This window comes from Chrysemys picta, chromosome 6, assembly GCF_011386835.1.
Source record: "Chrysemys picta bellii isolate R12L10 chromosome 6, ASM1138683v2, whole genome shotgun sequence".
Lineage (NCBI taxonomy): Eukaryota > Metazoa > Chordata > Testudines > Emydidae > Chrysemys > Chrysemys picta.
The window spans coordinates 76,635,058-76,651,575 of record NC_088796.1 but is presented as its reverse complement, the minus strand read 5'-3'; the positions used below and the strand labels follow the sequence as shown (position 1 = coordinate 76,651,575).

Genomic DNA, 16,518 nt, shown 5'->3' with positions numbered 1-16,518 from the left:
TAGTGGCTTTAGAACTGGACGGGGAATCAGGAAACATGGGTTCTATTCCTGGCTTTACCACTGACATGCTGTATGACTTTGACCAGATAATGTATCTGTTTTGCCTCCTACCCTCTGTCTTGTCTGTTTAGACTGTAAGAACATCAGGGACTGTTTTTACTATGTGTTTGTATAGCAACTACTAATACCAGAATGAAAAGAAAATGAGAAATATATCAGTAACTTTATCTCTAAAATTGTCCTGAATTTTAATTAAAATTTTGCTCTTTTGCTTTTTCTTGCTTTGAAACAAGCCTGAAATATGAGTAAAAAGTAAACTACTCAGTAAAATAAAAGAAAAACTTCAGAGCCCAATTCTGTACAGCAAATACAAATCAGAGGGTTTTTTAAATATACAGCAAACAAAAAAAAATGAATTGCAAATTACACAGTAATAATACCATTTTTAAAACTGCATTGTCATTTTCAAAGTAAGTAATAAGGGTAATTTTTTTTAAAGCACTGCCAGCTTTGCAAAAAAAAAAAAAAAAAAAAAAAAGCCAGGGAAGTCTCTTCAGGAACTGCTTTCACAAAAGGCTTGTTTTATAAATATCTATCCTTTATGTTATCAATACAATTATTTTTACCATACCTTTTACCTATAGCATATATGTGACCCTGCACCTGCCAGCTACATTCTTTAAAACCAAAAGCCTTCTAAACAATTGTAAGATTCTGTAACAAGCACCGAAGAAACAGGTATGCACAACAGAATCTGAAAACAGCTGGTAGCAACAATGATGGATTTAAGTTATTAACGGATCAAAAAAAGATGGATGGTGGTCTGCTTTTCTTAATCTACATCATCATCTAGATCTATTTAAAGATATGTGGTGCACTAACAAACTTAGTTAAAGTTTCGATAAAATCAGTAGAATAATCTACCCCTTTATATTGAGTCTGTATCGATCAATAAAATCACTTGTACTAGGAAAGTACTGTTAAGTACTGACAATCCCAGCCATTAATATTATTTAACATTCTGTTTACAATCTTTAATGAGGACAATGAACATTTTCTCTCTTTACACTTATCATACCACTGCTTCTAGAGCTCCATATAGGTAGAGTGTAATCTTGATTATTGAAGACTAAATGGGGGCTGCAGGAGGAAGACATTGACTAATTTTGGATAATTGAGGGAATTTTCAATGTGATTAATAGATATTAGGTGACACAATCTTTTTTCAGATAAGAGAAAGTTCCAGATAAAATAGCAGTTAAACTATATTTCACAAGATTAAAGGTTTATATTCCCTACCCTTTTATAAAATTAGATCCGCTTATCACATACACTCACCTAGTGTTAAAACAAAATCCCATTCCAGAAACAGAAATCAGACTTGTAAACACTGTTTGATGGGAAATTTATCAAGAATATTTTTTAAAAACTCATTTTATTATTAAATTAGTTGGAGGATCATCCATAGACCTCTTGGGTTGGTTATGAACAATGCTGACAAGTCACAAAGAGAATCCCATTCATCTTGGCCTCAAAAGCTATGTCTACACTGCAGCTGGGAGTAAGCCTCCCATCCTGGGTAGACAAACTCACGCTAGCTTGGCTTGAGCTAGCACACCAAAAATAGCCGTGTGAATGTTGCAGCTTGGATGACAGTTTGGGCCCTTGAGTGCACCTGACCCTCTGGGTCTGAGCTCGAGTGGCTAGCCCAAATCTATGGGCTATAATGTAAACCATTTGAATTCATGCAGTGGTCAGCATTTACAACCATCATCACACAGTGGCATATGAAATTCCACAGATTCCCTGTGTATTTAGAATAGGAAATGATGGGGGTAACTGTTTGGTATTCTGTTTTGTTTTTACAGAGATGATCATTGTACACACCTGCCCCAATTTAGCGAAGCACTTAGGTATACATTTAATGTAACTGAAACGTGCTTAAAGTTAAACTTAATCACTTGCTTTACGTGTTTCAAGAAACAGGGATGGTTTCCTGAACTGGGACCAGTATAGAGTATATGTCTCAGCACAGGAGGGAAAATGTAATGGATATGAACACTCAGAGTTAATACATGTGATGTAAATTCTACCTCATGGAAATAGAAGAAAAGATTCTAATGGTTGAACATTTCTATATTCATGTCCTTGTTACTATTTGATTCTGGAACTGTTACTTAATCTATCCTATTTCTGATGCTTAAGATACTTTTTACTGGGTAGAATCAATAAACATATATCTTGCTTTATTTTTTCCCCAATACTGTAATTTTACATCACTCCACAATACAGGTTCATAGGTTTTCCATCCCTATAGATTTTGATGGGCAACTTTAAAAAAAACGTTTGAAGTATAATTAAGGTAGAAATGGCAGAGCTGTCAAACTGTTCCAGTTACAGAGGGGGCTTACAGACTGCTTCTGGTCCTATATGACTATGTAGAAGTACAACAACCCCACTCACTAAGTACCATCTCCATTCTACATACAATGACATTCCAGTTTCTGTTCTGCCTTTGCAGAGACCAGGTTGACCTATACATGCTACTGTGAGTTGACCTCACAGGTATTTTTTCCTCAATCACGGGCAGAGAATAAAAAAAAAAAAAGGGGGGGGGGGAAGGGGGAATACCCTACTTGTCACAGAGGACTTAATTCCTCTATTTTCAGGAATCTTCTGTTCCTTCAATAAAGCAATATTTCAGCCACAAGCAGTAGCAGAATACTCATTCGCTATTCAGAGATACAGAGCCCTAGCAAGTGTACAATGTAGAAGAATCATGCGTTGGAAGAGATGGACAAGATGACTTTTCTACCTCAGTGCCCAGGCCAACTTTTAGTCTCGCTCAACATGAATAGTATACTACAGGGCATTCCACTTTCTTCCCTGTCAGAAGAGCCACAGTACTGCCTTAAATTGCCAAAAGCAACTAGATCTGCTAAGCAATGCAGGACTGATTAAATTCCTCACCAGGTAGAGTGCTGGACATCTCTTCCTCTTCACAAGCAAATCCAGTGAGAGACAGAGTTAAGAAAAGAACTGAAATCAGAGCTTCCTTCTTCTCAGGATATGTCTACACTATGAAATTAAGTCGATTTTATAGAAGTTGATTTTTAGAAATCGATTTTATACAGTCGATTGCGTATGTCTACACTAAGCACATTAAGTCGGTGGCGTGCTTCCTCACTACCATGGCTAACATTGACTTACGGAGCTGTGCACCATGGGTAGCTATCCCACAGTTCCCGCAGTCTCCGCTGCCCTTGGAATTCTGGGTTAAGCTCCCAATGCCTGATGGGGCAAAAGCATTGTCGCGGGTGATTTTGGGTACATGTCGTCAGTCTCCCCTCCCTCCATGAAAGCAACTGCAGACAATCATTTCGCGCCTTTTTCCCTAGGTTACCCATGCAGACGTCATACCACGGCAAACATGGAGCCCACTCAGCTCACTGTCACTGCTGCTGTTGTGGGCAAGTTTACTGTGGGGGCTGCTGTGATCCAAGTAGGCAATGCAATCATTGACGTTCTGTTATCTGGGAAATGTGCGGGCCTTTTTAGATTTTAGGTGCATCATATTCCTGTCTTTTGTCGCTTGTGAAGAAGTCTTGCAGCCTTACATTCCAGTCTGGTCAGCGCTGTAACACCCCATAGCACTTCTGTGGTTGACACATGTAACAGCTCCAGGGCTCTTGCTCTTTTGCCTTGGCCGAGGTACCTTGCCCTACCCGGACCTCCAAGCATTCGACACAGAAGCACCTGCAGCAGCTGGCATTGATACACAGCAGCAGCTCCTTGCCTTCGCAGCAGACGGTGCAGTAGGACTGCTAACCGTCCTCGTCGGACACGTAGCTTGGCTGGGGGTTCTGGGAATGTCTTCCCTGCCCGGCTCCTAGCAACCTCCAGGGCATGGTGTACGGCTCCACTGCTTCCGCTGCAACTCTGCTCTCCTGCTCCCCAGCGAAGAGCTCGGGTGATCCATTCTGGTGCTCCTAGGAGCTGCTGGCAGCAGATGGTGCAGTAGGACAGCTAACAGTCCTCGTCCACCGCTTCCGCTGCAACTCTGTTCTCCTGCTCGGGGGATCGTTCATGAAGCCTGGACAGTAGTAAGGAGAAGTTCAACTATAGGCTGAGCAAGTGCAGAATGGTGGTAGAATGTGCATTTGGATGTTTAAAAGCTCGCTGGCGTTGTTGGTCAGACCTCAGCGCAACCAACATTCCCATTGTTATTGCTGCTTGCTGTGTGCTCCATAATAAGTGTGAGAGTAAGGGGGAGACGGGGTGGGAGGTTGAGGCAAATCACCTGGTATGCAATTTTGAGCAGCCAGACACCAGGGCGATTAGAAGAGCACAGGAAGGCACGCTGCTCATGAGAGAGGCTTTGAAAACCAGTTTCATGACTGGCCAGGCTTCGGTGTGACAGTTGTGTGTGTTTCTCCTTGATGCAAACCCGCCCCCTTTGTTGATTTTAATTCCCTGTAAGCCAATCACCCTCCCCCCTCGAAATAAAGTAACTATTGTTTTGAAACCATGCATTCTTTCTTTATTAATTAAAAAAAATTAGATAACGGACAAGGTAGCCCGGGTGGGGGGGAGGAGGAGGGAAGGACAAGGCCACATTGCTTACTGTAGCCACACTAAAAATCAAACTGTTTGAATGACAACCTTCTGTTGCTGGGGCCATCCTCTGGAGTGGAGTGGCTGGGTGCCCAGAGCTTTCTCCCCTCCTCCCCCTCCCATGTTCTTGGGTGTCTGGGTGAGGAGGCTATGGAACATGGGGAGGAGGGTTGGCGGTTATACAGTGGATGCAGCGGGGGTCTGTGCTCTTGTTGGCTTTCCTGCAGCTCCAACAGACGCTTCATCATGTCCATTTGCTCCACCAACAGACGCTTCATCATGTCCGTTTGCTCCCCCATTAGCCTCAGCATCGCATACTGCCTCCATTCTTCGTGCTCACTTAGTTCTTTCCTGGCCTCTGCACTGAACGTCTCCATGCATTAAGCTGTGCCCTATCTGTGCAGGAGGACTGCATGAGCTCAGAAAACATGTCATTGTGAGTGCGTTTTTTTCGCCATTCTAATCTGCGATAACCTCAAGGACGAAGATGATGGGGGAGTGTAGAAACGTTCTACGCTCTACGATTCTGGGGGGACTGCATGGTCACCTGTGCTGCTGAGTTCGCCACGCTGACCAAACAGGAAATGAAATTCAAAAGTTCCTGGAGCTTTTCCTGTGTACCTGGCTAGTGCATCGGAGTTCAAAGTGCTGTCCAGAGTGGTCACAATGGAGCACTCTGTGATAGCTCACAGAGGCCAATACCGTCGATTTGCGTCCGCACTACCCCAAATTCGACCCAGCAAAGTCGACTTTAGCACTACTCCCTTCATTGGAACAGAAGTCGATTTCAAGAGCCCTTTAGGTCGACGGAACGGGGTTGGTTGTGTGGACACAGTCATTTTTAAATCGACCTAATGCGGCTAAATGGACCTAACCCCCTAGTGTAGACCAGGCCTGAGACTCAGAAGCTGAAAAGGGTGACTCTCTTCTTCATGGAATGACTTAAGATATTAATATCTTTAAGTGTGAAATTCCTAATAAAATTGGTATTACAAGCTCTGAAAAATTCTAGTTCTTCCTAAGATTTTTAACAGAAGGTACGCAAACTTCCAGAAGATAAAGGTGGATCTCCGGGGTGCTGTCCTGAGCTTGAAAAGCTGCTTGCATCAGCAAATCTTCCATTCCTGCAGAAGGCTTGGGCAACTCAGCTTGGTGTGAGCAACCTTGGGTGACAATTAATTACATCTAGAAAATTAGCTCTCTTACTGGTGGAATTAATTTTGACAAGCAAAAGAACGTATATATTTGTTTATGATAAACCTAAACCTTTTTTAGAGTTAAAAATGAAAAAATTGTAAAAGCATTTTTCTAGACATTTTTGTACATTTAATTCTTCTGCTTGAGATACGCTTTTCTTGAGAGACTTTTGGATAAATTTCAGACCAAAAAAGAAAAAGGGCTGTAAAGGAGAAAGTTGCTTTATCTTCTCATGGACTAGAAGCTGCCCTTACTGTGTCATTCATCGTGTCTTGTTATCTTGGCTATATGAGCTGTCAAATTATAAGTAGGGCCCTACCAAATTCACAGCCATGAAAAACGTGTCACGGACCATGAAATCTGGTCTCCCACTGTGAAATCTGGTCTTTTGTGTGCTTTTACCCTATACTATACAGATTTCACAAAGGAAATGTGAATATATATACAGCGTTTCTCAAATTGGGGGTTCTGACCCAAAAGGCAGTTGCAGGGGGGCCCTTAATTCTGCACTGCCTTCAGATCTGGGTGGCCCGAGAGCAGCGGCTGGTGGCCAGAGAGTGGCGGCTGGTGGCCAAGCGGCCAGCTCTGAAGGCGCACCCCACCAGCAGCAGCGCAGAAGTAAGGGTGGCAATACCATACCATGCCACCCTTACTTCTGCACTGTTGCTGGAGGTGGCTCTGCCTTCAGAGCTGGGCTCCCAGCCAGTAGCCGCCGCTTCCCAGCTGCCCAGCTCTGAAGGCAGCGCTACCGACAGCAGCAGTGCAGAAGGGTAGCAGTACCGTGACACCCCACCACACACACACACACACACACACACACACACACACACTTCCTTTTTGGGTCAGGATCCCTACAATTACAACATCATGAAATTTCTGATTTAAATAGCTGAAATAATGAAACATAGGATTTAAAAAATCCTATGGCCATGAAATTGACCAAAATTGACCGTGAATTTGATATAAACTCCCCCTGCACTTCCTTTCAGACATATCTCATCCCTTGAATTTACTAAGGAAAAAAAAAAAAGTTACAATAGTAATGGTGGTCAGTTATTCCTCAGCACAAGGACAAACTAACTGCAGGTTAAGTGAAAGCAGATGCATTGGCCCATGCATAGGGAAAAGTTCAGAAGGTCTATCAGTGCTCTGTTACACTGGATTGTTGTCAGTCACAAGAAGAGCTTCCTTCAGCTCGCGCACACCACAAGAAATGAGTCAATACTCAGAAGTTCACCAGAGGCATGCAGCTTCTCCGATATCCCACTTCCTGACTAAATCCTCTTGCATCTATGATTGCTGACTTTGTATTTTGATTCTGAACTACAGGTGCAACTCCACAGGCAACCTCTGATAACTCTGTCTGTCATCTTGTTGGGACAGATATCAGCAAGCAATGAGATTTCTTCTGCGCAAGGGAGTTAGAAAATATTTATTCTGTTGAACTTTAAAAGACAACCTACCAAAGGGCAAGCCTGTAGGGAAGAAAAACTGGATGACAGTAACATTTCACAAAACGATCACTCCATATCTGACTTCTCATTCCTTGTCCTCAAAGGAAACTGCAAAATTTCTTCAAAAGACGAGTTTGGGAGCTTAAATTCATACTTTTATGTCATACTTGGTAGACACTAAAAGTCATGATCTCAATAAAGACATTGGATTTATGTTGTATTACAACAATCTGTAACCCACTAATTGTCCTTTTTTGTCCTCTGAAGGCAGAAGTGTTAATGGGCACTTCACCTTAAATCGTCCTTTGGAAAATGCATTAACTACCTGTGCTAAACAATCTTTCCAGCTTGTAATTAGCTGTGACGCTCTGAGAACCTTTCCCAGACCTGAAGAAGAGCTCAATGTAGCTTGGAAGCTTGTCTCTTTCACCAACAGAAGTTGCTCCAATAAAAGATATTACCTTCACCCACTTTGTCTCTCTAGTAACATCCAGTGTCAGCTTACTGGGACATGGAATCACCTAATGTGCAAAGCAGTAGAGGGCAGGTGGTTAAATCAGAGAAACTTCTCCATTATCAATTCATCAGAGATGAGGATCACAAGAACTGCTCTTCTGAGAATGAATCATATCTTAGCTAATACTGATCAGGACTGACAACATGGCAGTAATTGCTTATATAAACCATTAGGTGGAATCCCTCAGTGTAACCTATTATTGGAACCCCAACCAATTATCTAATGGACAAATAAACCCTAATATCAGTAAAGAAGATTTATCTAAAAAGTGGCTTTCTAATCCAATATACAGTCCATCCTGGAGGGAGTGGAGACCTTTCAAGCGATCAGTATTTCTGCAGATATGCTATTAACGGAGATTTCCATTTCTATACCTCTTTGGGTTAAAGGCCATATGAACAGTCACAGATTGCACAGTAGAGTCAAAGAAAAAGAACTGGAAGCAACAGATGTATTCCTCATTCCCTGGACTAACAATTGGCGCTATGGATTTCCATCCCTGCTTCTAATTCCTAGTGCTCTTAGGAAAGTAAAGGGGTTAAAACAAACCTTGATCCAATCTCACCAGTATAGATCAGTGTCACGGGGCGGGACTCACCAGTGTGGCGTCTCCTGCTGGTCGTCTAGGGAATTAGCATTTCCAGCCTCCGGAGCGCCCTCTGCAGGCCGGTGTCCTGCTTGCCGCTGGGCCCGAGTCCCTCCTGGACCCCGGTGCCCCTTTCAGGCTGAGGTGCTGCCCCCTGGCAGTACCCCCACAGATCTGGATCTCCCCTCCCCGGGGAACCCCCACCCTCTATCCCCACCTTGCCTCAGTCTACGGCCACTGCCAGTCATCACCTAGCCCCCATTCTCCAGGGCAGACTAGTGTAAGCACCACTCATCACCGGCAAGGGGGGTTTTGGACCTACTGCCTCTGCCTGCCCTTGGGCTGTCCTCTGCAACCCCAGTACCTTCTTTGGCCTTTAACAAGGCCTACAGCCTGGGGGGTTTCTAGGCTGGAGCTCCCCAGCTCCTAGGGCCTTCCCCCAGCCCTGCACCACAGTACCCTTTCTGGCCTTTAACAAGGCCTGCAGCATGGAGGGTTTCTAGGCCGGAGCTCCACAGCTCCTCTGGCCTTCCCCCAGCCCTGCTCCAGTCTTGGTACCTTCTCAGCTTCCAGGCAGCCAGGCCCTTCCCTCTCTACCACTTGAGAGACTGTGTGCTACTGGCCCACTGCCCTCTTATCAGACATTCCCAGTAATATGCCGATGAGAAGCACAGTCAGGAAAGTACCTGAACTACTTTTCTCATGGATTGTATTTTCTAAATGGACAACCTCCCCTAAATTCTCAATTACTGAGGGACAATCTTCACTCATTGATATATTTTGCTTTCCACAACCAAATCTCTGTACAACTTTTCATGAGTGATCTACCCGAATACTTGGATGCTAATATCTAAACTATATTCTTAAATTTATTCACCTACATTTGCGGTATTGCTGATTATGTACTATGTGTATCATATAACTTTTAAAAACAAGCTTTGTATTTGTGGATAATCTAAGCACTATACCCAGATGTACAGACACTCTTTTCTCAACCTATGTATTACATAATTTTTTTAACATTAGCTTTAATAAAATTTTAAAATATGTTAAGCTTCTACCCTTTCTGCTCAGAATTAGAGACTTTATGTATAAGGGACCCATGTGAAATTATATCTGACCTCCCCCCACCTTAAACCCCTTTATTATGAAATGTCTTTTTTATATATCTAACTGCAGGCAGATGATGGATAAACTGCCCGTCAACAGTATTTTCTGAGACAGTGTAGTCTAGCAATCAAGTGCCCGGACTCTGAGTTAGAGCTCTGTGAGCTCTAGTCTCGGCTCTGTCACTGACTCCCATTTATGCTTTGTGTCTCAGTTTCCCTATCTATAAATAGGTTGGAATTATTAGTTCCTATCTCTTATCAATGAGTCAGTGTGTGAACAGTATTGGCAATGCCATATAATGCTATTTATTATTACCACTGAAACTACTGAATACATTTTGGTGCTTCTTAGGGTACGTCTATACTTACCTCCGGGTCCGGCGGTAAGCAATTTATCTTCTGGGATCGATTTATCGCGTCTTGTCTAGACGCGATAAATTGATCCCGGAAGTGCTCGCCATCGATGCTGTTACTCCTGCTCTGCGAGAGGAGTACGCGGAGTCGACGGAGGAGCCTGCCTGCCACGTGTGGACCCGCGGTAAGTTCGAACTAAGATAGTTCGACTTCAGCTACGTGAATAACGTAGCTGAAGTTGCGTATCTTAGTTCGAAGTGGGGGGTCAGTGTGGACCAGCCCTTAAATGGTTGTTCCATAGTATTTTAAGTGAAAATTGTAACTTCCATTCTTGAACTTGTAAAATGTGGCAGTCATTTAAAACAAAACATAAATCAACCTTTAGCACTTCCAGGCAGAAAATCAATCCATTATGAAAAGACAAAAAGCCTCTCACAGCTTTCAAAATCAAGAAACAAATAACTAATCCAACAAATGTTCAACATACAATAAATGGGGATAAATATTAAAAGAAATGCAAACATTGGAATTGCATGTTCTCTTAAAAACCTGCGCTAATTAACTATTTTTAAATTCATCAGAAAAATACAAAAATATAAAAAAATTAGAACCTGGATTTTTAAAATTTATTCTGAAATAATGCAAGAGGTTGGGTTAATAAAGGAAACGTAATGGGACATTTTTATCCACTGGAGTGGCAGCTGCAGCATTTTCAGTCACTGTAAGAGAATTACACATAGCTTCTTTTACTGCACAAAAGACAAAGTGTAACATTCCATTTTCATGCAATTAAACATTTTGATTCAAATTTTACTATCTGGGGCGCTCATACCCGGTTATCCGAAGTATACAACAGAAAAAAACAATAAAGAAACAACATAAGGCAATGACTGAATCAGATCAATATTTGTTTGCAGTCTGCATGGTACAACACCCATTTTGCCAACTTTATGTGTTTTAAAGGTGCCACACGTATATTGGGAAATTACTACACGAGAGCATAAAGACAATGATTAGCAGTAGCAACTGTGTAAACACTCAATCCCCTCATAAGGGCCTGAAAAAATTACTACTTTTTTTACAACTGTATCATAATTCACTAACAATCTACTAGTATCAAAAAACTGCTGGCACTCTACAGCTACACATACAGCAGGTGAAATTTGTAATAGCCAAAGTAGATAAACACTAAATCCCTGCTGTTACATTTATACAGATCTCCTTTCAACACTTTAGATTCATACAGTTTGAAATAGAAGGCCAACAACTTAAAAAACTAATGCCTAAAGTTAACCACCTAAATAAGTGCTCCAATTGACATCTTTGGGAATGGCCAGATGGTCAGCACTTCTGAAAATCTGGCCATTTATTCAAGTGACTCAATATGCACTTGGGTTACTAAAATTCAGCTTATATTTTTTTAAATCTTGTCTAGAATTTCTTTCCTCATCAGTTTTTTTTCCTTTTGGCACACATGAAATTTATCCCCATTTCAAATGAAGATGAATGAACAAGCCTTCTTCTTATTTCTGTGCATGTGCACATCAGAATTAGTGACGATATAACCAAAGTTAATGATATAAGCAGGAATGTAAGTTAACTAACTCCTCCAGTAGGGGGTGATAGTGTCTTTGTAATTTCTCATCAATTAAATAATGGTAATAATTTCACCTGTATCTCACCTTATTCAAAAATATACACCCCTAAATCAATCAATTAATCACAGGAGTGATATTCTACAACAGTCAATTTTAAGCAGATCACCTTTTTATACATGAACAAATTCACAGCATCTCATCATAATAAAACATACATAATAATTATAGTGTAATAACGTTACAACAGATTGTTGTATTATCTTTTTTCCACAATCATTATCAACAAAAAAGCTCTACTAGTTTCTACAAATATGAACATTTTCAAAAACAGAAGCTTGGTAAAAACAAAATAATCCATTAATACAGGGGAAAACAAAAACTGGTTACATAAATATATGCATAGGGAAAGACTAAATAAATCAAGAGTATCAACAATGCTCCACTTCTCTTTGCCATTCTTGAAAACAACAATTTATTTAAAAGAATGTTCAAAGTAATCACACATCAACCCAAGAAATTTACCTAAATTGCTTAGCTACTTCTGATACAACAAATATGGTGAAGAGTAAGAAGAAAGAAGGAGGGAAGTGTTTGTGTAGAACAATAAAAAATATTAAATTAGGCAATAGTCTGCTTACACTGAAACGTCTATTCTCTTTTAAAAATAATCTGAAATGGAACATAATATTTCCCCGAAGTTCTGTGTGCAGCCATCCATTCATTTTTACTATATGGATACCCATGCGTGAAAACCATCCCCTAATTTTTGACTTAGTTTAAGATTAAATCAAAACAAACAATTTAAAGTGTATTTTCCTCCTCAGTTCCAAAATTCTTCCCTTTTGGAGATACTCTGAAATTAAAGTATGATTTTTTCCCTCCCCAGCTCCCAACCTTTCCTAGAATCTGGGAGAAATTTCAACAATCTGTAACGTAGGCACTCTTCATTTTCTAAGTAGTGAGTGATTCAGGTGCTACGTGGTTGCAGTAGGAATTCCCACAATTAATGGATGTCTAAGCAAAGATTAGGTAAAGTCTCATTAAGTACCTAAGCCACAAATGATCACTACTGTGAAGTAGTATGTAACACATTTTTCCCCTTTTGCCAGCTTGAACAGCTCCCCTAATGGTCAGCCCTAACTTATTACAATGTAGCTATTGACAGTGGGTGAAATCCTGGCCCCACAGAAGACAGTGGGAGTTCTGCCATTGACATCAATGGAGCCAGGATTTCACCGAATGGATTCAACTATCTGGACCTGCGGTATTTTAAAACACTTCAGTGATACACCAGTGTACAGGTCAACTCTGAAAACAAGCTCTTGATCCAGACATGCAAGTGCATGAGGAGAGACACAGGGATTTATTTTAAGCAGCAGACCAAAACTTTATTAAACATGACATCAGAGAGGGGTGCTATCAGCCCAGTCTTCCCATAGCAGACATTTAAGTGAGTGCAGTGGGGGGCTTACAGGGGACCTATCATATAGCTCATAATTCAGGGTGGACTCCCCATTGCCTACCTCTAGCAAGCTGAATCCTATCCTCTTTCCCCCTGCAAGGAGACAGAAAGTACAAAGAGGGGCCCCTTGTCTGAAAATAATTCAGGTCTACCATTTTCCTCTGGGCCCAAAGTCCACCAGTGAAATCCCAGGTCTCTTATTTCTGGGAATATTTTAAAATACTCCAGTGCTATACCAGCATACAGGGCAGCTCTGAAAATGAGCACTGCTTTTTCACACACACACTGCTGACAGGGAGCTCACCTGTAAGTACATTTCCAAGCCTTGTCGCCGCTGTTCCAGGACCTTAGGGACCCAGTTCCTCACGTGCTTGGAAGGGATTTCTGGTGTTCTAATAAACCTCTTCAGCTGCAAACAAAACCAAAAATAAAAATATAATCCCTCTTTACTATAAAAGCATTCCTGCTACAAATCAGTCAGAAATTTTTTTTGGGGGGGGGGGAAGGTAGCCATTTATAAAGGTCAGTAACTGCAGTCAATTTATTCACTAAACACCTCATTGAGGAATAATGAACTGACTTTACATTCCTCTTCAAATCTACAAGTCACAGATAAAAGTTATTTCAGCTTAGCTGACCTTTTGGCAATGAGGAATCCAACTAATAATACCGTTTGTTCCAAAGATTTAAAGAAAAACTGCAGCAGCTGGATGGCTCTAATACTTGAAGACCTGGACACCAACTCAAGCCAGGGACTAAACAAAATAACATGACAGTTAGCTGAATACTGCTCACTGGACAATCCAATCTACACCCCAACAAATATTTTAACACAGCTTTTCTTTGAAGTGTACGCTGCCTCGTTTAGGGTGTGATCCTGCAAGATACTGAGTACTCTCAAGCTCACATTGCCTTCATCAGCTTAGAAGGTTGGGACCCCAGAGAGTAACAAAAGAGCAGTAAAAGCTATGAATCTGGTTTGCTGAGCTACTGAACTGCTATTGAATCCTTGTGAATCAGGTTGAGAATGACTGGGTAGGAAAGATGGTCTAGTCTCTAGTGGACAGGGCACTAGACTGGCACTCCAATGATCTGGATTCAATTCCTGTGTGACTTTGGGCAAGTCACTTAATCTGCCCCATACCTCAGTTCTCCATCTGTAAAATGGGAATAGTACTTGACAGGGATGCTAGGCACTCAGATAGTACTTTGATAAATACTACATAAGTAAGTAGATAGACAGACTACAATTGAAACAACTTCCCGATTCAGCATATAGGTATTTTGGGGAAGGTGGTGGAAAACAAGCCTCTCACTAGCTAATGGGTTTTCCAGAAAGCAGGCACCCTGAGAGATGAAGGGAAAAACTGTAATGCTAAGATGAGTATAATTCTGTAATAATTTATACATAGCACTAGCAAAACTCTGCTACAGAATCTATCCCTAAGTAAGTTTTTATTGTCATTCCTGTGACAATTCATGCAGTATAGCTCACAAATACTTTTTAAAAATAATTTATACCTAATAATACTTCTCCCACAGAAGATAAAAATTATCCTCATTCCAAAAACAACTAAAAACTTATTTTCTCAGTACTAAAAGGCAAAATAATAACTGGGATGGATTCCACTGCATTTTAATGGAAGGTGACAATAGACATTCTTTCAGCTGCATATTGCCTCTGAGTAAATGTGAAGAGAGAAACACGAGGGCAGAAACTCAAAATTGACTTTGACATGCACGCCCATGGGGCTTTGAGAATTTACATTTCATCTCTGAGCTTGCTGAGATGTCACTACAGCAAAAAGCAGTGCCAACATATCACTGTCTCTGTGATCATAAGTTATGAAGGTCCAATAAGTAAACCTCAGTTGTTCTAGAAACATTTTGCAACTTGCTTATTTTTCAAATATACTAAATCACAATTATATGTGTCCAAGTTCAAGCAGAAAAAAAACACCGAAAACCTCTACTTACTGATCTTAAAGTCATAGTATAAAAATGCAATTTTTTCTTTAAATTTGTCAAGAGTGTTCAAGAAGCTAACATCACAACTGTTGGGGTCTATGACAGCTCTTGTAGGTGAGTAATGAATTGCTTTAGATGAAGAGAGACAAACCTGAAACAGTACAAATTTCCAGTAGGGCTTAGCTGCTTACAAGATAAATACTCTACAGCTGACATAAGAACATAAGAATGGCCATACCGGGTCAGACCAAAGGTCCATCCAGCCCAGTATCCTGTCTACCGACAGTGACCAATGCCAGGTGTCCCAGAGGGAGTGAACCTAACAGGTAATGATCAAGTGATCTCTCTCCTGCCATCCATCTGCACCCTCTGACAAACAGAGGCTAGGGACACCATTCCTTCCCATCCTGGCTAATAGCCATTAATGGACTTAACCTCCATGAATTTATCTAGTTCTCTTTTAAACCCTGTTATAGTCCTAGCCTTCACAACTTCCTCAGGAAAGGAGTTCAACAGGTTGACTGTGCGCTGTGTGAAGAACTTCCTTTTATTTGTTTTAAACCTGCTGCCCATTAATTTCATTTGGTGGCCCCTAGTTCTTATATTATGGGAACAAGTAAATAACTTTTCCTTATTCACTTTCTCCACACCACTTATGATTTTATATACCTCTATCTTATCCCCCCTTAGTCGCTTCTTTTCCAAACTGAAAAGTCCTAGCCTCTTTAATCTCTCCTCATATGGGACCCATTCCAAACCCCTAATCATTTTAGTTGCCCTTCTCTGAACCTTTTCTAGTGCCAGTATATCTTTTTTGAGATGAGGAGACCACATCTGTACGCAGTATTCAAGATGTGGGCGTACCATCGATTTATAGAAGGGCAATAAGATAGTCTCCGTCTTATTCTCTATCCCCTTTTTAATGATTCCTAACAATCCTGTTTGCTTTTTTGACTGCCTCTGCACACTGCAAGGATGTCTTCAGAGAACTATCCATGATGACTCCAAGATCTCTTTTCTGATTAGCTGTAGCTAAATTAGCCCCCATCATACTGTATGTATAGTTGGGGTTATTTTCTCCAATGTGCATTATTTTACATTATCCACATTAAATTCCATTTGACATTTTGTTGTCCAATCACTTAGTTTTGTGAGATCTTTTTGAAGTTCTTCACAGTCTGCTTTGGTCTTAACTATCTTGAGCAGTTTAGTATCCTCTGCAAACTTTGCCACCGCAATTTTTACCCCTTTCTCCAGATCATTTATGAATAAGTTGAATAGGATTGGTCTAGGACTGACCCTTGGGGAACACCACTAGTTACCCCTTCCATTCTGAAAATTTACCAATTTATTCCTACCCTTTGTTCCCTGTCTTTTAACCAATTCTCAACCCATGAAAGGATCTTCCCTCTTATCCCGTGACAACTTAATTTACATAAAAGCCTTTGGTGAGGGACCTTGTCAAAGGCTTTCTGGAAATCTAAGTACACTATGTCCACTGGATCCCCACATGTCCACATGTTTGTTGACCCCTTCAAAGAACTGTAATAGATTAGTAAGACACGATTTCCCTTTACAGAAACCATGTTGACTTTTGCCCAACAATTTATGTTCTTCTATGTGTCTGACAATTTTATTCTTTACTACTGTTTCAATTAA

General features: G+C 41.0%; 1 protein-coding gene across 10 annotated transcripts in view; it reads right to left on the bottom strand.

Moving 5' to 3' along the window:
* SNX24 (sorting nexin 24) overlaps positions 1–16,518 on the bottom strand; it is a 131,661-nt gene that overhangs the window by 44,211 nt on the left and 70,932 nt on the right. For all 10 annotated transcript variants that reach the window (XM_042854635.2, XM_065599284.1, XM_065599281.1 and 7 more), the window contains one exon: positions 13,196–13,300. In XM_042854635.2, coding sequence (XP_042710569.1) covers positions 13,196–13,300 — 105 coding nt within the window. The remainder of the gene's footprint in view (positions 1–13,195; positions 13,301–16,518) is intronic.